This window comes from Rattus rattus, chromosome 5 (genome assembly GCF_011064425.1).
Source record: "Rattus rattus isolate New Zealand chromosome 5, Rrattus_CSIRO_v1, whole genome shotgun sequence".
Lineage (NCBI taxonomy): Eukaryota > Metazoa > Chordata > Mammalia > Rodentia > Muridae > Rattus > Rattus rattus.
The window spans coordinates 57,662,654-57,686,460 of NC_046158.1; the positions used below are offsets into that span (position 1 = coordinate 57,662,654).

The 23,807-nt window shown below is 42.0% G+C and overlaps 1 protein-coding gene across 2 annotated transcripts in view; it reads right to left on the reverse strand.

Annotated features, from left to right (window-relative positions):
* Nucleotides 1-18,606: 18,606 nt before the first annotated feature.
* Nucleotides 18,607-23,807, reverse strand: part of Nckap1 (NCK associated protein 1) — a 76,900-nt gene continuing 71,699 nt past the window's right edge. The window contains exons 29-32 of one of the 2 annotated variants that reach the window (XM_032903563.1): nucleotides 22,582-22,698; nucleotides 21,949-22,058; nucleotides 20,255-20,344; nucleotides 18,607-19,493 (exon numbers count right to left, since the gene is read on the reverse strand). In XM_032903563.1, the coding sequence (XP_032759454.1) occupies nucleotides 19,377-19,493; nucleotides 20,255-20,344; nucleotides 21,949-22,058; nucleotides 22,582-22,698 (434 nt within the window). In that variant the 3' untranslated portion in view covers nucleotides 18,607-19,376. The remainder of the gene's footprint in view (nucleotides 19,494-20,254; nucleotides 20,345-21,948; nucleotides 22,059-22,581; nucleotides 22,699-23,807) is intronic. The other variant, XM_032903564.1, reaches the window with a different exon arrangement.

Below are 23,807 nucleotides of genomic sequence, written 5' to 3' on the forward strand. Positions count from 1 at the left end.
ATGGTTTCTTATCAGGAGAAAGAAAGTTGAATCTGTAGTCTTAACCAAGCCTACGTGACATTCTACACGTAGGGATGTGTTAGGGTTACGTTGAGAGAAGGGGAAGCCCTGCTAGTGAAGGGAGTCCTCCATTTTGCTCTGAGCCCAGAAGGCTATCTGGACAATGGTAGACTTTGACCTTAATTAGCAGGGTTTTCCCACAGGGAAATCACACACATATATAAACATAATAGTGTGATGATTGATCTTCTTGTCAACTCGATTGGATTTAGAAATGTATACCACACATACCTCCAGCTGTCTGCCTGGTGTTTCCAGAGATGTTGAACTGTGTTCAGCACCACCCCCCTAACATGGAGTTTGAGAATGAATGAAGATAAAGACAAAGGAAGCTGAGGACAGCATTTGTCTCTGTGTGTGGTGGGCATTCTTAATTATCAACTTGACTGCACTGGGAATTAACTAAAAACCCTAGCACACCTATTAACCGCTTCATTTAAGATAGGAAGACCTACCTTAAATCCATTTCACTTGAGGTCTGATTTGGGTCACATATTTTCATGGCAGCCTATCTAAAGGACGAGGAGGAAGGAATATTTTGCTCTTTGCCTGCTTGGTCTTGTTATCAAGTTCATTCCTTCACTGACATTAGAGCCCACCTCTCTGGAATTCTGGCATACACTGAAAATCCAGATACACTGAAAGTCAGTCTTGTAGACTGAACAACTTCTGGATTCTCAGACTTCCCATGAGGAGACAGCCATTGTTGGACCAGTAGGGCCATCACATGTAAGCCACTCTGATAAATTCTAGGTGTGTATACTTAAAATATGTAGTATAGAACACATAATATATAACATACAATATATAATAGACTATATAAAATAGAATAAATAATATGTGATATTGTAAGACCCCGACCCTCGGTCAGTGGTACTTACTTCAAGATGCCCCCTCCAACCCCCACTCCCCCACCCCCGCCCCTTGAGACACTGAGACTCAGATCCAGATCAATGCAAAATCAAGTTTATTTTCTGGCAAGTCAGAAAAGACCCTCAATTAGTCCCTCAAGGCAAAAGAGGCCCCAGGATGGCTATTACAAGCAGTTTTTATACTTTTTTTAGGAGCACGGGTTACATCAGCAAGGTTCAAACTTATTAGCTAAGCATATTGACCTTTAAATCTATTGGCTAGCAAGTATGAGCAGATCATGACACACAGTTAAACAAACCAGAGGGTCAGGTGACTACCACCCAGTACATTCCCAGAGCTGTGGATGTAGAATGGAACTTAGCCTAGCCTTGACCTGAGTGGGGTGGGTGTAAGGCTGACCAAAGCCCCTAGGGTCCTTCAGTGTGTAATATATGGTATATGATATATGATATATGTTATATGATATATGTTGTGTAACATATAATATATGGTATATGGCAAATATGTGACATGTAATAAATGGTGTATAATGTATGGTGTATGGTATATAATATGTATGTATGTATAATCAGTTCTGTTTCTTTAAAGAACCCTGTTAGCATTCTGTCTAAGCTCCACCCCTACAGCTACCTGGCAAAAGCCAGATATGCCTGACACTATAAAAGGGGCTGCTTGCCCCTCCTTACTCTCTCTTTTTTTCCTTCTCATTTCCAAAGGAGAGCATTTTTCCCCCCTCCATTTTTATTAAATTGTGTATTTCTTATTTACATTTCAATTGTTAGTACTTTTCCTTGTTTCCAGGCAAACATCCACCTAACCCCTTCTCCTCCCCTTCTATATGGGTGTTTGCCTCACCATCCTACTTCCATTTCCGCCCTCCCTGCAACAATCCAGTTCACTGGGGATTCAGTCTTGGCAGGACCAAGGGCTTCCTCTTCCACTGGTGCTCTTACTAGGCTGTTCATTGCTACCTATGAGGTTGGAGCCCAGGGTCAGTCCATGTATAGTCTTTGGGTAGTGGCTTAGTCCTGGAAGCTCTGGTTGGTTGGCAGTGTTGTTTGTATGGGGTCTCCAGCCTCCTTCCTCACTCTCTTGTTCTTGCTCTTACTCTCTTTCCCCTTTGTCCCTTCTTTCCCCATTCCCCTCCCCCCTTCTCTCTACGTGCTCACGGCCGGCCTCTACTCCTCTACTCCTCTCTTCCTCTCCTCCTCTCCTCTTCTACTCTTCTACTCTACTTCTCTGTCTCTGCCCTACTACCCTCTTAACTCCCCTCCCCATGCCCTGAATAAACTGTATTCTATACTATACCTTCGTGTGGTTGGTCCCTCAGGGGGAAGGGCTGCCTCAGCATTGACCCCCTGAGGCACCCCCTCCCCACAGACCCCCACAGAACCTAATCCCCCCTCTCTTTATCTTTTATAACACAACACTAACTAACCATGGTATTGTGCATTCAAACTGTGCACTCAAATAAGCCTTTTATTCCTTACATTGCTTTTGTATTTTGTTACAGCAACAGGAAAAATAACTAACACAAGAACCTGTGTCAGAACCCTTAGTGGAGCTCCAGATCCCTGTTACCCAGTAAGGCACGGGTCTGAGTCAGTGCAGGTACCAAGCTGCACCATCAGCCAGGTCCTACCCATCCATTTGTGTTGCCCTTGAAAGGTGTGATAGTTCAGTCCTTAGAGAAAGAAGGCCCAACGCTGGGCTGGGTGCCAGCAGTTCTGACAGGCTCTGGTTTATGCTCTTCTCCAGAGCCAGTTCTCCTGTGGAATGCAGGAGCAGAGAGCATATGTAGTCTCTGGTCATAAATCCTGTGAACACATTAGCCATTCAGAACCATGGCTGCACCTCAATAGCTGGGATTGGGAATTTACTAATTGCCAGCTCTATTATATGCAAGACATGGGCCTTCCTGAACTAGCTTTTCTTATTTACTTTCCATAGGGATGTAATTATAATGAATGGAAGACAATTGGCATAATGTGAAACTGTGAGGTACAATGATTTAATTGCATTGTCTGCTTTTCCAGGGGATCTAAGTTTAGTTTCCAGAATCCATACCAAGTGGCTCACAAACACCCATAACTTCAGCTCCAGGGGATCCGACACCCCTGGCCTCTCATGTACACATACCCACAAGCAAACACATAATACGTTCTTAAAAGTAAAGATTAAGACTATAGAAGCTAGCTTGGCATGGTAGTACATTCCTGTAATCCCAGCAGGGGGAGAGGCTGGAGGATCTCTGTGAGTTAGAGGCCAGCCTGGTCTACAGAGTGAGTTCCAGTTCAGCCAAAGCTGTTACACAGAGAAACTCTGTCTTGAAAAAACAAAATAACTAGAAAAAAAACTATAAAATATATACCACCTTTATAAAGATATACCACCGAAGTCCAACTTAGGTAACCAATGAGTTTTATTGAGGTTACTTACAGGAATATGAGTGAAGGGTTACTCACAGGAGCAGAAATTACTCAAAGACAGATGCATCACCAAAGCTCACCCCAGCATGAATGACAGCTCACAGGAGCTGGAGCACACTGCATAGTTTACAGCAAGTCAACAGGTAAGAGTGTCTTTTCATCTCTTCCAGGCAGTTCAGGTGATCTGAGAATAGCATTTGTAACATGGTTGGTCTGAGAGTACCAACTGCTTATGTGGTTGGCCAAAGAGGAGCTTAGTGAATCTAGTCAGTTTCAGGGACTGCTGAAGCTTTTGTGTTGTCTACTTCCTGAGCTTAAAAAGTTTCTTTACAGGATGAAAAATTTTATTCCCTTCAGAACTTTGGGAGTTTTGAACAGTTTCTCTCTAAAACAGAATGCTTTATTTTAAAGTTATATACAGCTAAAGAAACTGTAAGAGCTAGGCATGTTCATACCCATGTATAATATAAACACCTGGGGGGAAAAAACAGCAGAATCAGGAGTTCAATACTAGCCTGGACTAGAAAGTGAGACACTGCCTAGCACAAAACAAAAAGACAACAAAATATGTAAAAAAAAAAAAATACAACAAAATTCTTACTGTAGTGGCTTGAATGAAAAATGTCACCCATATGTTCTTGTCTTCGAACACTTACTTGGTCTCCCACTGGTGGCACTGTTTAGGATGCTATGCAACCAATTAGAGGTAGAACACTGCTGAAGATACACACCTTTAAAGATTTATTTATTAACTTATTATATATAAGTACACTGTAACTATCTTCAGACACACCAGAAGAGGGCATCAGATCTCATTACAGATGGTTGTGAGCCACCATGTGGTTGCTGGGATTTGAACTCAGGACCTCTGGAAGAGCAGTCATTGCTCTTAACCACTGAGCCATCTCTCCAGCCCAGGTATACACCTTTAATCCTAGAACTTGAGTGTCAGAGGTAGAATGGTCAGAAGTTCAAAAAGGGGGTCTGGTGGGGTTGTCTGCAGAGATAGCTTAGTGGGTAAAAGCCCCTGTTATGCAAGAGTGAGAAGATGAGCTCAAACCTTAAGAACCCACATTAAGAACTTTCCAGCAAGATATGAGGTGAACACAGAAGAATTCCTAGTAGATGACAAGCCAGGTAGCCTTCAGCAAAATGACAAATGACAGTCTCAGACAAGATAGAGTTGAAGCACACCCAAGGTGAGCAGTACATGCAAGTTAGGATCACGCCTCCACACACGTGCATATACACTCATTCAGAGAGACACAGACAAAGACAGAGAGACAGAGTCAAAGGGAGAGACAGAGACAAAGAGGGAAAGGTATCAACAGATCTAGAGAGAGTTGGAAAGAGAGAACGGAGATGGAGAGAGATTGATTTAGGAAGGAAGAAGAGAATAGAATGCAAAATGTTCGGCAGAACACTAAAATTTTTACATTATTTCAAGACAATGCTACCTTTTGGTTCTACTAAATACAATAATGTAAATCTGTAGATTTTGAACTGTAAATGGGTCCAGATAAGAGAGGACATTTTCTCTTAACATGTCTGTCCGTGTGTATATTCTCCCTCTCTCTCTCTCTCTCTCTCTCTCTCTCTCTCTCTCTCTCTCTCTCTCTCTCTCTCTCTCTCTCTCTCTCTCTCTCTCTCCCTCTGTTTCTCTCTCTGTCTCTCTGTCTCTCACACACACACACACACACACACACACACACACACACACACACACACACACACAGAGGGTCCCTGGAAAAAATACACAAGGAAAATAATATTTTAAAGAATAAGTACCCTTTTTTAAAAGATTCATTTAGTTACTTAATATTTTTAAATTTTATGTGCATGTGTTGATATGTAGTGCATGTGTGAAGTTGCCCACAGAGGCCAGACAGGGAATCATACATATCCCCTGGATCTGGAGTTACAGGTCATTGTGAAAATGCCTTACACAGGTGCTGGGAACTGAACTCAGGTCCTCTGCAAAAGTGGCAAATGTTCTTGTGTGATCTCTCCAGCCCCTGAAGGGTTACTTCTTGTTGTCTTTTTTATTGTAGCAAAAAGCACACAATACAGACTTCCCCTCTTCAACTCTTTCTAAGCCTGTGTCTTCCACTGGAACCACTTCCCCATGCGGCGTGGCCTGCCCCATCCCCACCCCCAACTAATAACTGCCTGTAACCTTCCATCTCTGTGAACCGATTGCTCTCAGCCCCTTAGAGAGGAGGAGTCCCAGCATTTGTCCCTCACGGTTGGCTTGTTTCACTTAGCAGACCTTGACTCTTTACCCACGTTGCTACATGTCTCCATTCCCCCCTTTAAGGCTGTATAAAATTCCATTGTGACCACATTTGTTCCTCCATTCGTCATCTGTTGTTGAACATAGGTTTACTGCCTTTTCGTGTATGTTGTTTTCATTAAGTAAGTGATCATTTTTAGGGCCAAATTTTCCCCAAGGATGCGTTCAGGACACAAAGTGGTAAACATGGAATTTGAATAGAGAGTTTTCTGTGCTCTGAACTGTTGATGCTTATGCGAGGCTCTTACTCTGCAACCCAGACAGGGCAGGAACTTAGTATAAGCCCATACTGCCCTTAAACTCAGGCACATCCTCTTATCTCATCCTTCTGAGTGCTGGGATTACAGGCAAGGTCTACCGTGCCCAGCTTGTGGTGATTTTGCCCTTGGTTTATGATTCAGAATGGAGCTGAATGTTCCACATGTGCTGACTTTCAACTGTTGCGTATGCCTAAGAAAGGCCTTTGCTACAGTAAAGAGATTTATAGCAAGTGCAAATATCCTCCTGGTCAAAAAATCACAAATTCTGATTAATTTGGCTTTCACAAACTTGTAACCCTGTCTGTTAGAACAAGTGGAACGGGGATTGAGTGAAGGCCAAAATACACAGGGAAATGGTAGATTTAGGGTAGCTATAACAAAATATTCGAGGTTGGCCGATTTGTACCTGTGAGAGCGGAACGGACTTGAAGGATATCACTTGTACACATAAGGGGAGATGCTAAGTGCACTTTGTAATAAACCTTTCTTGTGGCGAGAAGTATGCTGTGTGTGAGCAAGAATTCAACCCTTTGAAAAGCCGCTCTTACAACTTCATTAAAGTGGGGCTAAGCTTCAACCTGAGTGGGAACAGTGCATCAACAGTGAGTCAATCCACACCAGGTCCAAAAGAAAAACTTTGTTTCTCAGGAATTCTACCGCTGAGCGCTAGAATCAAGAAGAAATCCTTTCTCCTTAAAGGCTGGTTACTTAGCGCTCGTTCAACTATGCTGGTGCCATGCAAACGCTCTGGAAGCCAAAACAAAAGCACCGTCATAGTAAGCTTTACACTCTGTTTCAATCCAAGCAAATTCAACAGGGCCAACCTTTGCCGCGACCGCCACCCTAAGCACCCGGAAGTACCGTTCCTGGTCACAGAGCTTGAGCAACTGTCAGTTTGGCATAGGCGCTCTGCAAGCGCAGCAGCGCCCCAGAGCCAGAATGGTGCTTGAGTTTGTGTATCCAGGGGAATCCAAAGCTGTTTGGAAGTGGGAAGAAATGTTTTTCATTGGCTTGGAGGTCTGAGCGACATGTGGGGAAAATGGTCACTGCCGTTTGGAGCCCCCATGATTCCCTTCCTATCTGGTAGCGTTGTGACTAACCTCCTCAGCTGCACCGCTTCCACACAGGAAGCTAAGCTGCAGGGTTGTGACTTGTAACAAAGGCTCCACTGAGAAGGAGTGAGGATTCCGAGCAAGTGAGGGGGTTGGAGAGATGGCTCAGTGGTTAAGGGCACTTGACTGCTCTTCCTGGGTTCAAGTCCCAGGACCTACATAGCAGTTCATAACTAATTCCAGGATCCTACACCCTCATACAGACATACATGCAGGGAAAACACCAATGCACATTTGAAAAAGTGTTACAAAAATGTGCGAGTGAGCTTACTTTACCAACACTCAAACTTGAAAGCTTTATGGGGACAATGGGAGTGAGATAGAAGACCTTGTGCATGGTAGGCAAATGCCTCTCATTAAAGCTTTTAGTCATCGACAAAAGACCATCCTCATGATTCGGAGATGGCAGAGTTACCGATTAGCAACACACCCCTACTCCATTCTTCCCCTTTCCCCTCCAGTTACTTGAGATGTTATGCTGAAAAGCACCTGCTTTTGTTCAGGGTGGAGGTCTGTTGATGGAAATGATTAAAAAAAAATAGAACAACAACAAAAAAAAAAAATCAGAAGAGAGTGCCTCAATGAATTCAACATGGCGCTGTTCTTCCTTGCGTTCCGTAGAGAGCAATCACTTCAGTGATAGCCACTCCGATAGGCCTTTAGAGAACAGCTTTTGTATTTGTTATGTATTTTCACAGTAGACACTTCATGTCTTTGAATTCTTTCAGTTGAGGAGGAAGTGCAAACATTTCAGCAAACAGACTTAGCCACTAAAAGCTGTAGCCAACTGAGTAGGTATGATATCAATTACATCATGGGGGGAAAACCCGAGAAGTTCAGAAGGCTTCTGTCCTACATCTCAGCATATGATGGGCTGGAAAAGAAAACACAGACTTGTATTAAAGATCTTTGAATGTTTTTTTTTTTTAAGGGATGTGAGTTTTGATGTGAGAAAAATATGCCCGTAGGGCAATCTGCGGCTCATCAGGCACTGATAAACCGGCTTGAACAAATACTTTCTTATCCAATAATGAAAATCCACCTACTATAAACACCGTTCTGTTTCTGCCTGGGCCAAAAGACTTCTAAAAACCTTTCAGTTAAAAAGCCAGCAGGGATCAAAGAGGTTCCACCATGAGCTTCCTTGTGCCCTAGAAAGGTCAGGCCATCTTTTAGCACCTTATAATTCTGAGGTACAGGGATACACGGTCAAGAAAGGCACTTTTCTCATCAAAAGCGGGAAAACGGAAAATAGAAAAGGCACATTCAACAGGCTCAGCGATGTTCTGGGACAGGGAAGTATGCGCCCTTCCTGCCGCGGAGAGTCTACAATTGCAAGCACTTTGCTCTTCGATATAATAAGGATTCAGTTTGAATGCTAGAGCTCAGTTGACGATTTACTCACTGAAACAATAGCTTCAGTATTTGAATCATTCCTCTTGCTTTATCAGGCGTCCCTTAACAAATCCGACGTAAGTGCACTAGCAGGGTACAGTAACCGTGTGGAGGGAGAGGGACCGAGGAGCAGGAAAGCTGGATTTTAGGTAAGTGCAACTCATTTTGTTTGCCAGTGAGAGACAGTATGTTAATTTTCAAAAGCATCCACAATGCATTGGCCAGGATTAATAACACCGAGGATTTCAGTCAAGTCCCTTCTGGGTTTCAACCCAGTCAGGCTGAACAATCATTCTTTGCTTTGCTCTCTGTCTCCTGAATAAAACGTGAAGTGTTAAGATTTGTGTTACGGGCAAGGTGAAATGTAAAACAGGGCTTTTGGCTACTTATTGGGTTCTTTTTTTTCTACCACCCTTCTCTACCCTTGTCCCTTCCCAACCCCCTAACACTAGGAAGGAGAGAAAGAAGGTTAGAGAGAAAGGGGGCATCAATATCTTTAAACCACTTTCAGCAGATCAGGGGTGGCAAGTTCTTTGGGACAATGTTGATCTTCTTCACCAAGATATCTCCAACCAGCAAACAACAAACAGAAACAACAACCAGCAACCAGCAACAAGCAACAAGCAGTAACCAGCAGCAGCAGGAGGAGGAACAGCAGTGGCTACACTGCTCTTGGGCCACTTATACCCTCTCAAGAGTCCCTGGAATTCTAAACGGCATATACTTGCAAAAACTTTCTGTAGCTTCTGGAGCACAGGACAAATCATGGTCTGCAGCTGTGGACAATCTGAAGCATTTCCCACATCTGCGTTTTTAAAGAAACCAAATTTCCCACCACCTATAATGTCTCCACTAATTGGTAAATTCTGTGATGTCAGGGACCCTCTCTGGTCCTTGTTGACAATGTTTGAGAAATAAACGTGCCTGAACCCATTCAACAAATGGTTGTGGCAGATGTTTTCTGCACAGAGTTCTTTGGTCACAAGACAAGTCTAGTCAAATGAACTCAGATGAACAAGTAGTTTGACTTCTCCTCAACCCTCAGGCTTCTTTCTAGGCCTTTGGTGGTTTGAATGAGACTGTCCCCTATAGGTTTGTGTATTCGAACGCTTGGTCTCCATTAGTGGCACTGTCTGGGGGATTTAAGAGGTGTGGCCTTGTTAGAGGAAGTATGTCACTGGAGGAGGGCTTCCAGAGTTTAAAGACGGTGCCATTTCTAGTTCGTTCTTTCTGCTTTGTGCTTGCTGTTTGCTGCCCTAACCATTATGCATGCCACCTGCCTCCTGCTGCCGTGCTGTCCCCTGCTATCACAGACTCTAAATCTCTGGAATCATAAGCCCAGATAATCTCTTGCATAAGTTACCTTGGTGAGGTGATTTCCCACAGTGGAATCTTAATACAATGCATTTGTCCCATTCTTGTTTCCTGATCAGTTTTCTGCAGGTCTCTGCTCTCATAACTTCCAAGCACAATTAACTTACCAATCCCATGAGATGTCTTGGTTTAAGATGCACCTCAAGTGCAATCTCTTTTGCATGAAGCTGTGGGTAGAACGCATAACCACAGACAAATCTAGTTAGCTGTGCTTTTTGTTAGCGTTGTTCATATTTCACCATCTGTCCCCTACTTTTAGCACGTGGTAGATATTTTTCATTGAAAACCTACTATATTTATTAAACTGGTGCTGAAGTAGGGCTTACTATTTCTAGGTTTTTACAACTTACATGTGACAGGGAAGAAAAGCAGAGGTAAAGTTGCTGGAGTTTTGACAGATCATCCAACTCTCGACAGATTAATCTAACTGCTGCCAAGATGCATACGTTTAACTGGAAACTGATATTTAACTTTCCTCTTAACATTGCCTGTGAATGAAAACTTAACAAGCCAATAAATGGATAAATAAGAGATAAACTAACTTAAAGATCTGAGGATGTAGCTCAGTAGTAGAGTCCTTGCCTTCCATGTTCAGGTCATGGGCTCAGTCCACAGGACTGCAAAAAAGAAAACACAGAGTAACAATTTTATATACATATATATAGTTATAGTTATACAGTTATATTACAGTTATATTTGTTTACATATACTCATATGCATATGTATATACATTAAATATACATATATGTGTGTATACTGTATATATACATACAATGTGCACACATATGTATGTATATGTATATATCGTATACATATATGTGTGTGTTTGTATGTGAGTGTATGTGTGTGTGTATATATATATGTACATATATATATATATAAATAAAATCAATCACAATTGTTTATATATCAAGTAGAGAGGCTCTACTATATAATTACCCAGAAAACAGTTACATACTGGAAGCCACTCCATGTTTTAATTTTTATTTTAACACTTTTTCTGGGGAGGTGTAGGGTATCATGAATTCCAAACTAGCCCCAAATTTGCAATGAAGCAGAGTATAACCTTCCATCTTCCAAGTTCTGGGTTATAGGTGTTGGCACTATGTCTGGTGTACGTGGTTCTGGGGATGGAGCCTGGGCCTTGTTCACGCTAAGCAAGACCTCTTCTCTCTGCACTGCACTCTAGCTTTCCGCTCATTTTAAAGACACCACAATTAGTGTATTCGCTTCTAAATTCCTTGGGCCACTTCTAATGTTAAGAGGTGTTATATCATTAAATTCAAGATTCAAAAAGAAAGGAATTGAATTTCCTTCCAGTAAAATCCCCCCAAATACCTAAATCTTCTCCAGCACGGAAAAGGTTAATGTCTAGACAGATGGCACAGAGCTTCACTGGTTGAATTCTCCTTTATGACGCAGCAGCAGACAATCAGCCTTTTTTTGTGTGTATTTTTATAGAGGCCTTTTTTTGCTGCTTGTCTTGAAAAAGGGGGTCTTGAAAGAATGGGTTAGGGAATTGGCCTCCAAGCATGATGATGACTGCCCTGACTTGTTTTGTTCTATGTCAGCTTGGCATAAGCTTGAGTCAGTGGAAAGAAGGGAACCTCAATTGAGAAAACGCCTTCATAGCTTTAAAAATGTAGGCCATTTTCTTAATCAGTGATTGATGGGAAGGGCCCAGCCCACTGTGGATGGTGCTAACCCTGGGCTGGTAATCCTGGGTTTTATAGGAGAGCAGGCTGAGAAAGCCATGGGAACAATCCAGTAAGCAGCACGCTTCCATGGTCTCTGCATGGAGGCTCCTGCCTCCAGGTTCCACGTTCCGCTCGAGTCTCTGTCCAGCCTTTCCTCAGTGATGGACTTCAATGAAGAAGCATAAACCAAATAAACTCTTTCCTCCTCTACTTGCTTTGGGTCATGGGTTTTGTTGCAATGATAAAAACTCTAAGTCAATGACCTAAATCTAACCCCTGGCACCAAGATGATAGAAGGAGAGAACCAGCTTCCATAAGTAAACCTCTGACCCCACATGCATGCTGTGGTGTACACACACACGCACACGCACACACACACGCACACACACACACACACACACACACACAATTTAAAATAAGTTTAAATTTTGAGCTTGTAAAGGGTGATAAAACCAAGACCATGTGTAATGATCCAAACTAGGAATCTGGTCTTACCAGTTGTCAGAGTCCACTTGCCTGTCACCTGTACCTGGGTGCTTGTCCCAGGGCTCTCAGAACTCTGAAAACGAGTGGTTGAGCCCTATATAGAGTGTCACAATGAAGGGAAAAATGGTTTATGGTTCACGACGGAGGAGAATCTAGATCAGAGATGTATTCTCCTTCAGAATGGAGAAATGACACCAGTTCACTTGTTAGCAGCAGCTGGACCTGTGACAGAGAGAGCAGAGCTCGCTCCAGGATCCAGAGGCCATCGGCCGCCTCCTCTCGTCACTCACCTCTGGGTACTGTGACCTGCAGCAGTCCAAGCATTCATTCTCCAAGATTGTTCTGCAGTCTTGAAAGTCTGTGAGCCGCTACGGCTCTCCCTGTGTGATCCGCTGCCAAAGCAAGGGCCCGGGCAGTCTTGAGAAGAGCCGGGGTATTACACCGATAGGATAAAATGTCAAGGCTCATTAATCCCTTGCGCCCGGTGACATCAGATCACCAGGCTAGCCTGAGTGCAGGAGGAATTTCAGCAAAGGGATAAGATTACAGTTAAGTGCCTCAAAGCTCCTGTGCTTTTTGTGAAGTATTGGCTCTCGTTAGAGGTGAGTCAGAATAGAAAGATCATCTGTTCAAGGGCAGTACCTTCGAACACTGCTTCTGCGATTCATCTGGGGTTGTTCTTTGCTCTTCAGTATTTTTTCTGTATTTCCAAAATAAAAGGCAAAACTTCATTTCTGCAGCGAGGAAAATCTTTTTGGTGTCTTGCCGATGCTCCCATCACTAATCCCATAAACATGCCCAGATTCTGTCTCTTTCTCCAAATCCCCAGGCAAACAAATTGTTTTGTTGTAAGAAATAAAAGAAGCCACTTCTTTCTGTCATCATTAAGATACCAGTATTCCAGGGTCTGGAAATCCCCTCATGCCCTGTAACTCACGATTCTCAGCATCCCACCAGAACCAAGAGAAATATAATCAATTACCTCTCTACCACATGAAGAGAAGCGAAGGGCAGCTCTACCCAAGGAGATCTGTAGTGTCCTTCCAGTCACAAGTCTCACACCAGTGTCTTACCTATGAGTTTCCAGGTTGGAGATCTGACCACACAGACCGGTGCAATAAACAGACCCTGACCTCAAGATATTCCCAGAATGAGACAATGCCTTTATTATAAAGGCAGTTGCAAGGTTGAAAACAGAAGAGGGTGCATTAAGGAAAAAGGTTATCAATACTTGAACTCAACATCTAGAATATGATCAGGAGTTTGCCACATAGAACGTAAGAGAACATTCCATTGCGTGGGCAGGGAACAACATGCAGAAAAGGAGAGGGGTTTCCTGGGGAACAACTGTCATCATTGTTTTGAATGTCACAATGACATTTGAAGGTCTAACTTCTACATTATATGTATTAAGTATAGAATACATGCATATATAATGTATATATATGCCACAGAGTAGTCTTAAAATTAATTTTAGCCTTGTAGATGGGCTAAAGTTAAGGCAACCATTCTTTTTCATTTAAGATAATGTAGAAATTTCAGATCAGAGCTAGACATGAACATGCCATATCCTCGTGAATAGAAAATGTTAGACTACACTGCTAAAAGGATGATAAAACTCTTTGAAGATAATTTCTGAAGAAGCAAATAGTCTGGAGCTGGTGAGATGGCTCAGTCATTAAGAACGTGGGCTGGCTATTCTTTAAGATCTAGGTTCAATTGCCAGCATCCACATCGGGGCTCACAACCATCTGACATTCTAGTCCTAGGGGATCTGACACCTTCTAGCCTCTAAGGGCACCAGGCATACAGACATTAAAAATAAATTTAAAAAATTAAAAGGGGTATATTAATATCGGCAGTATGTCACGTGGTATGTATGCCGCTGGCTGTCATCACAGTGATAGACACCTGGAACAACATTCAGAGGAGGAGATATATTTTGGTGCAGTCTCAGCCGTCCACTGCTGGTGAGTGAGGAGATGGAGCACTACAGAGAGGCATGGTGGAACCGGACCTCCCACGCCGCAGCAGGCAGGAAGTAGCAAAAGCAGGTAGGAAGGGACTGGAGACCTTGTACACCTTCCTAGGGACTTTTTCCGTGATCTCTCCTTCCAAATAGTCCCCACTTCCAATTTCTACCACTTGCTAGCAATGATGCCATATTATGAACCCATTAGGGATTAATCTGTTTACTAGGCTAGCGTCTCTGATGGTTATCTTGATTGTCAAACTGACTGGTCTTAGAATCACCATGATTCTAAAATTGTGGCTAATGTCTGTGAGAGCTTTTAGACTGGCTGGTGTATGAAGGTTCTCTGGAGAATAAGCAAGTATAAATGTTTCTGTACATAAATATATATTACAACACTCATGCACTACCACACTAGTTTTCGATAATTCTATTGATACTGGGCAGGAGTCCTATTTGAGAGATAGTTCTTCACCCATATATGACAATTGGGGAAAATTTCTAGTGAGCAGTTCAGTTGAGATATATAAATATATACTACATGTTATATAATATATATTATATACATGTATATATATTATATATTACATGTATGTATATATGTATAATGTACAACATATATTAGAACGGCTTATAGGCTGTAGTCCAGATAGTCCAATAATGGCTGTCCCTGGACAGTAAATCCAAGAATCCAATAGTTGCTCAGTCAGAAGTGTGGATGTTTCAGCTGGTCTTCAAATACCACTTCCTTCTTCCCCATCTTTGTATGTGGTCCAGATTTAGGGTAGGTCTTCCAACCTCAAGTAATCCAGTCAAGAAAAATCCCAAGTGTATCCCAGTTGCGTGTCCCCCCACCCAGGTGTAGTCGAGTTAGTTCCAGATGTAGTCCATAGTCATCACAGCTGGGCTAACTGAGGTAGGAAGATGCAGCCTAAATGAGTGGTTCTCCACCCGCTGCGACCCTTCAGTTTCTCACGCTCAGTGACCACGCCCCCCCAACCATAAAGTCATTTCGTTACTTCACAACTGTAATTTTGCTATTGTTAGGAATCATAATGTAATTATCTGCTATGTAGAATATCTGATATTTCACCACTAAAGGGGTCATGACCCACAGGTTGAGCATCACAGCCTTAAGTGAAGGCCTTCCTTTCCAGGGTGGTGTTCTCCGATTGCATAAGAGGAAGGGAATTGAGCATCTGCTGTCCCTCTGCTTTCTGACTGGAGGCAAAGTGATCAGCTGCCCCATGTTCCCACTGCTGTGACTTGCCTACCACGATGTACCCCCAAATTGTGAGGGGAACCCTCCCTTACTTCCTTCAACTACTTTTTATCAGGTATTTGTCACGGCAACGCTAAAGAGAACTAAGGCAGAGCCACCGGAATCCATCTAGTTCTCAAAACCCATGCTGTCAACTTGTTGAATGGGAGGCATTTCAGATTCAAGCTACAATGTGGAGAGAGAGGAGGAAGGAATTTGATTCAGTACATGAAGTTGAGGCAGACAGGAGAAACAGACACATGCAACAAAATTAGGGTCAGTAAGGACCAAGGAGAGGCAGAGTACCCAAGTCCAGTCATTCATCAAGGAAACTGTTACAGTACTTTGAAAACAGACCATGGCACAGTATTAAAGATGTGGGTTAGAAAGCCAACTGTCATGTGCTTCCATACTAGTTCAACAATTCTACTGATACCGGGCAGGAGACCCAGTTGAGAGACAGTTCTTCACTCATTTACGACAATCGGGGAAAACTCACAGTGAACCATCTGGTTGAGGTGAAATGAACATGGATGTGAAAATACCCAATAAACAGAGTAATGTAAGAAAAGCTTTAAATGCTGCTGAGTAGAGAACTCCACATCCACATGGGAGTGACTGAAGAGGCCAAAGGCAGCTTCTAGACCAGGTTTACATCTTCGTCTGTGCCCTCTGCAGTGTTTATACAAATGCTTTTCTTTTTTAGCATTTCAGTAATCACATCAGTAAACGGGCTTCCCATCATATGGATTGAGAACTAAATGAACAATACTCAAGGTTAAATTAAACGCAATATAATTTGGTATGTGGCAAGCTCTCCACATGACTCTCAGTACTACTTCAGCTGGTATTTTTGGCACGGGCAGTCAGTAGCAGCAGCCAAGGTTAACTTTTCCCTTGCCTCGCCATCCTGAGTTGTAGTCTTTACTCCTCAGTGTTAGCCACTGCAGGGTTGGTTAATCAAGTGCCTATTTCACCATGCTTTATGACACCTAGACGTGTGAACCAATGATGTCATCACATAGGTTATGACCACACTAATCTATTAGCCAACTTTCTTTCTCCTTCATTTCCATGTATGGCCCAAGCTGGCCTAGAACTCTTAATCCCTCTCTAGTGTTGCATTCTCATTTATTAACAATTCAATGCCCTTGTATATAAACATGCTTATTCTAGCTGTAACTTGAAGAGAGGTTTTCCTATTGCCCCTTTAGACCGTATTATAATACTCATTAGAGGTCTTTGTTCGTTTTACTGAAACTGTGTGCTCACCATGAGACAATGGCATATAAAAAACAGTGTATTTCCATCTTGAAAGCCAGCTACACCACTTCAGTTACATCTCCAGAACCAGATGTCAGTCTGTGTGGACCACTTTAACAAAATGCCTCAGACTGGATGGCCAATGTTTAGGGATCTCCAGATGGAGGTGTGGTGTGTGAGGTGTGCCTGCTGGCTCAGAGGTGGTGCTGCCTTCCTGTGCCCGCATATGGCGGCAGGCATAAGGAACTCCTCCCTCAAGGAATAGTCACCTGCCACAGACCCACCCATCTTTTTACAAAGAGATTACATTTCAGCATGTGAACCTTGGGGAACACAAACATTCAGACATATCAAAGTTTATGGATAATATTACTTTTCAAGTTATTTTATGATGTTAAGTGGATATGAAAATATCATTTTTCGGGGTTGGAGATTTAGCTCAGTGGTAGGGCGCCTGCCTAGCAAGCGCAAGGCCCTGAGTTTGGTCTCCAGCTCCGAAAAAAAAAAAAAAGAAAGAAAATAGGAAATATCATTTTTCTATCTTTTTTTTCCCTAAAAACAGGGCATTTTGAAAAGGGGCATCTCTGGTTTCTGAGAACATCGAGTAGTCTACAAGTTCAGGAGAATGCCTCAGTGAAATTATAACAATGATAAATAGTCGAACTGCATCGAAGAGAAGATGAGTTAATTGTGCTTAGTCACTAACATATAAAACAAATCTTAACAACTTGGTGGCAACTTTAGCATGGGCTGAAAGTAATTATATAGCTCCTTTTATGGGCAGCTCACTGAGTTGGAAGCAATGTAGTAGCTGATCAACGAGAAAGAATGATCCAACACTAACAGTAAAACACAAGTAAAAAATTCCAAGAGCTTGTTCTGATCATCTTCAGTTCAATCTAAGCCAAACGGCGATTTCAACACCCAGCCACAGGGCATGTGGCCGAGCTGCATATTTAAAGTAAATGAACACTAACGCTCACAGGTGAAACCTGGTCTCCAGAGTGCTCTGCACAGCCCCACCTCTGCTTTCTCCTCTCCAGCACAGCAGGACGTGCTGCAGCAGTAACACGTCCTCCCATCTCCCACTTCAGGTCAGGAGTAGGTGCCCAGGGAGAGCAGGGCCCTCTACAGTTAGGTCTCGGGGGTTCAGACTGCTGCTTTACCATTGTTACTTTTAGGCCTAATGATAGGCTGAACACTAGGATGAAAACTAAAGATTCTCGAGTTAGCCATGCAGGAACCAAACCAATGATGACACTGTGATATTTGTTTTAAAAACTACATTTGTTTATTACTTAGTTGGGGGTGAGAATGTGTGTGCCACATCTACGTGAAGGTCAGAGGACAACCTGCAGGAGCTGGCACTCCCAGGGCCTGATTTCAGGTCACCCAGTGGAAAGCACCTTTACCTGCTGAGCCATCTTTCCGGCCCAGTATAATATTTTGAAGCAAACATTAAATGTTAGCATAATTACATGGGGAATGGTAGAAACTGTTCTATTTTAAAGCTCCCCTTAAGAAATCCTTATCAAACTATGTCAATTCCTTAATAATTACTATTTACTGCTCTAAACACAAAAAGGAGTATGAGGGTCACGTGACCCCACGATCCCACCCCACTGTCTGTATCTGAACAAGGGGAACACAAATGGGTTCATAAACAATTTTGCTGATTCCAACCCAGTGAGCAGTGTACATAAGAAGCTATGAACCACAGCTCTGTGCTGTCCAGACCAATCAGAAGGCAAAATGCAGCTCACCATCCAGGCCAAACACAAAGCAGGGCACATGTGGACTTCCCACCTAGCACTGTCCCTGTCCTTAATGCAGCTGAGCTCCATGGCCACTCTGTTTCTCGTTATTCCTCAACAACTCCACTTGGTAACAGATGCATACACGCGCGTGCGTGCGCGCGCGCACACACACACACACACACACACACACACACACACTCACTCCTAATTTCAGTATTTTTTCCAGGAATATTTCTTAAAACATTTAAACAAATTCTGTAATAACAAATCTACTAGCGAATGCTCTAAGACCTCCTCACATCTATGTAGCAGAGTTTAAACTGAAAATTTCATATTGTCAAATAAATTTCCAAAGATTTTAAGGAAATCATTCAAAATGTGATACAGTCTAGTGTTTATTTATGTTATGGCAGGTACACTTGAATTTCAAATTTTAAAACATATAAAAAGTGATTCGGGACTAACATCTGTATCAACAGTTGACAAGAGTCCGGTTGTTTATTATACAGCAGGGTCCAAGGTAGTGCAGATGCCCACCAGGCAGCACGGGTGAGAGGATCAGTAGGCTTTCTACAGGCAACAGCATAAGCTGCTGTTTGAGAAACTGAGTCTGCTTCCAATGCTCAAGTTGTCTAACATTTCTAAGGTTAAACAGTGTTAGGTATTTAGTTTGGCAAATGTTCAAAATAAAGTAGAAATGTATTCGTAAGCATCACCGATATGCACATCCAGTCTTGATCTCAGAAAGAACCGTAGGTACAGATCAGAACTCTCCCTATATGAAATAATTTACACACAGATGGGTGCTATCATATCACTATCTAAAATAATCACTAAATACAATTCTTTTTCAGAAATAAACAAGCAAGGTTTTTCATTATCAGTTATCAAAAACATAGTGTTAATGGTAGTTCAAACAAATGATACTCTAAAATCATAGAATTCACTGAGTTTTGAGAATGTATAACTCAATCAACCAAATATATTGTAGTACAACCATGTTAGGAAGCCAATGATCAGAAAATACAACAGCATGAAGAAAATTTAATCCACAAAACTGTTTTCAGGCTTTAAGGTAAAATAGTTCCACAGTTTACAGATAGAACAAGGCAACAGAAACTCGTGCTTGTCTTGAGTGAGCATTCTATGCAGAGGATGTGACACTTTGTTTGTAGACAGCGTGGTATGCATTTCTCAGCAACACATAAGGAAAACAAGATTCCAAGAGATCCATTGTCAGGAACGGTGATTCTTGTACAATCTGAAAAAGGAAACAAAATGTCGAAATGCAAGTTCCTCAGTGGGAGTGGTGAACAACTCTCTATTCTCTCATGTGAAAGACACAGATCATCTACTTCAGAACCTAAAATGCAAACCTACTACGGTGAAGTCTATCAATACTGTTACAGGATACTTTCAAGTTTATCAATTTATCAGTAGGAACACACAGAACCCCCATCTTCAGCAGTACTCTAAACTTAAAGTGAATACAAACATATTACAAATGTAATCTATGTTTTGAGAAGCTTAAAATCAAGCTAGAAAGTAAAGTAAAAAATAAGACCAACTCTAATTAAATTCTAGAGTTCAAGAAGAAAGTCTAATATAGGCCTGTGTGAAAGATCATCTGGGGAAGAAATGGCCTTATGAGTTCTGCTGACTCTCAGACAGACACAGATCTGGACAGGCAAAGGAAATGAAGCAGAGTCTCAGAGACTCTGTGTGGGAAGCTCAGAGGAGTGAACTTGGTTTGCAGGAAAGTAAAAGGCCTGAGCACATCCCACAGATGATGCTCACCTACGGTCCCACTACTTCCTATTACTGACCAATGGCTAAACAGGAGTAGTCTTTGCAGAAATTTTTAGAAAGTGTATGGTTTGGGTGGAGTGACCACAAGAAATGGAGAAAAACCAAAAATCACAAAAGAAGCAAAACAAAACTTTCACTTGCCAACAAGAGGCACGCTAAGGACTGGAACATTTTGTTATCAGTAAAAGTTAATTAAATTGAAATAAGACGTACCATATCCAGTAGCAAATAAACCGATTCTCTATTTCTCGTTGTCGTTTTATCTGTCTCTTGGCCGATTTTCAGTAGACTGGAGGACGCAAGCTTAAAAGTACACACATACAATCAATGAGGTTGGCAAAGGAATGGGGCTCACGTACGTGCTCATTTTCAGTACAATTCGACCTCCAATAGGTTTCCATTCTCAATCACATCAATCAACAATTAAGGAATACATATAATCAAGTATTTGTTAAAACTAACATTTCCCTCATTTGTTTCTTAAAATGATTCAAATTGTTTTCTCTTTTCCCAAGATCCATAGTACTCTACAGCAGCCCCTCCCTCACCCCTTTTACAAACAGTTTTGCTTTTGATGGCCAAACATGGTTGGAAAGCAAAACAGAATTTCCCAATTTCCAATGATTGGTTCCTAAATTTGAATTTTACGCCACCTTCCTCAGGAGCAGAGCTGTCCCTCTGTCCAGCACATCCACACTATATACACACCTGCGTGTTAGTCACTTGGTCATTAGTTACCTAGCTGAATGGCATGGTAATGCAGTGTTTCTGTTCAAGTGACCCTCGCTGTATAATGGTGCTCTCATATCAGCAAGGCTCTTGCAAATGCACAGCCAAAGAGGAGGGGGAGGGGGAGGAGGAGGAGAAGGGGGGGAGGGGGAGGAGGAGGGGGAGGAGGAGGAGAAGGAAGTCTTTCCTTTCCGTGAGAATGTAGAAATTCTCAGAGGAAGGACACGTTTCTGTCAAGACTCTGAAAGCTAATCTGAGAAAGGGAATTTGCTCTAATGCTGCTGCCTCATGTCAATCTGAAGTTTACAGCCACAATGTATAACACTGTACAGAGTGATGGACACAAGGACCTCAGGGATAAAAACTGTAGTGTGGATGACAGCTATATGGGCAGAAGAGGGTTTCAATTAAAAGCCCGGTAACTAACAGACAGCATCTAACCACCCTGAACTTGTGCAGAAAGATAATGAATGGTAAATCTGGGCCTGGCAGGGTGGTGTGTGCCTTTAATCAGACGAATCTCTGGGAGTCAGACGCAAGTCTGGTCTCCAGGGGCTTGTGAGCTGCGCAGGGCAGGTCTGGGAACTGAGAAGAACAATCTCACCCGAGGAGCCGACTCCAGCCCTTTGAGTTTTGGAAAGACGGTCTCACCCCGTAGCCCAGGCTAGCCTGGAACTTATAATCCTATCTCTGCCTCCCCATTAGCTATGGTATGGTTTATGTGCACTATCCCAGCTCTCAAGCAGGACTCTTATTACAGAGTTTGTCACTATTAATGGTTTTTGTCTAAGTAAATGGAAATGAGTAAGTTGTATCTTTTAAAGGACACATTAGCTCTCTAGATTTCCTTTTTTTTTTTTTTTAAAGAAAAAAACCCCTTTTGAATGTGAAGACAATCTCTAGTCCAAATATTAGTTTAAGCAAACAGGCCATACAGCAGAGCTCTGGAAGGAAAGCTATCCAAGCTAGGGGAAAAACAATGATGGACTTGATGCAAATTACTCCAAAACCAAAACAAACACCACCCCCCCCCCCAGATTTAATACTTAAACTGAGAACAGAAAATTCTCTGGAGAACACTAAATAAAATGTAAAAATAACGGGAATTTACTGTTTTATAACCTAGGCATAACTTTTTGTTTTCTTTGTAAAATGCCATGATATTTGATTAGACATACCGCCAGGAATTCTTTAAGTCTGTCTTCAATGCTTCCTTTGTGAATTGTAAACAAAGCAGCAGCAATCTGGTTGATGGCTTTGGCCAGACAATGAATATTGTTGCAGTGTCCTGGGAAAGAACAAACAGGGTTGTGTAGTCTGCGTGACCCCAGAATATTGAATATTGTAACACACAGACGGCAAGTCTTTAATGATGCCTGAGACTAGACGAACGGCAGTGTGACGCGATAAGAGTTAGGGTCCACAGTGACTTACTCTTTTCATTTTATGAGCATGAGTGTTTTTAAATATTTCAGCAAGGGTCCAAGTAATGACCAGGTCAGTATTTCATTAGTAGGCAAACACCTGGTCCTCCACCTTGGGAACGTAAGCGATAAGGGCGAGGTTGCTTTAAGGCACACCCTCAGTCCCTAAAACCATAGTGAACATAGGCACTCCTCTGCTGCACTTCAGAGCGGACAAATTACACACTTCTCACACTCCAGAAAATCAGGATGCTCGCTCTAAAGCTACTACCTGGCAGAATTTGAGCACTATTTTATCAGAAAAGAACAGTAATTCCCAAAGAGAAAAATATATGTAACAGTAAAGCCAATGTTCTTTCATTGTCACAACAACTGAAAACCAAGTACCTTCTATTGCAGGGCTGTACTGGGACATCACATTGCTGGCCAGTGTAGGCAGGGAAACTGCTACAAAGACCATCAGGAGGCAAGCGATCTTATACTCTTCTTCTGGACTAATGTTCTCTAAAGAAAAAAGTAAGGGAAAAAAAATCAAGCTTTTCTTCAGGATTATTTGCCAAGTTAATAATCTGACCTAAAACTAAAGGTAATAAATGTCATTTAAATGTCCTAATCACAAACTGATGAATACTTACGAGGACACCATACAAATTACCACTTATAATCTAAAACTCACTGAAAGGAAAGTCCTTTCTCTCCCTAGGACAGCTATATTGCTTAAAGGTTATCATTATTGAAAAGGGACTGCATTACTTGTTTCTCCACTCTAGAAAACAGGAGGAAGCAGTGTGAATGAAAACATCTAACTACTCTGGCTATAAGACAATGAGCTTCAGTAAAACACTTACAGTATTTACATTGTTTTGTCTAGTACTTGGCTTCTTATCTGACACCTGAGAACTAGTACACTGCAGTTGGCAATTATCTGAAACTAGGGATTGATCACAGAAAAAACAAACAAACAAACAAACAAAACCACATAGTTTTAAATCTTTGGTTGATCATTAAAAATACCTATAAACAATAATTTATATATTATTTGAATGAGGAAAAACAGTATAATTAAGAAGAAAACTAATAAACTCAATGGCTGCAAGTTGGCTCAAAAGAGTAGAAAAGGCGTTCAGTGAAGAAGAGCACTGGCTGCTCCTGCAGAGGACCTGGGTTCAGTTCCCAGCACCCACATGATGGCTCACGACCACCTGTACGAAGTTGGAGGCTGATGCCCTCTTCACTCCTTGGGCACCAGACATGCACACGGTGCACATAAGTAAGGGCAGGCAAATACTCACACACACACAGTAAGATAAAAATCTTAAAGGGAATTAAAACTGAAAGAGCTGAGAGGGCATTCCAATACCAAAATCAAACCAAACAAACAAAAAACATCATCAATTAAAAAAAAAAAAAAAAAAAAAACACCTTATTTACACTGTAGACAAACCAAGGATTATTAGGGACATTTTTTGATACTATGTTTCAAAGGTCTGGCCTTAAAATTTCTAAATGGTCAGTATTACATAACATAGCAATTTCCTATGGTGAACATCTATTCTAATTAAAACAGGACACCCTTTTGTAGCCCCCAGCTCTCCGGCTACCATAAGGGCTGT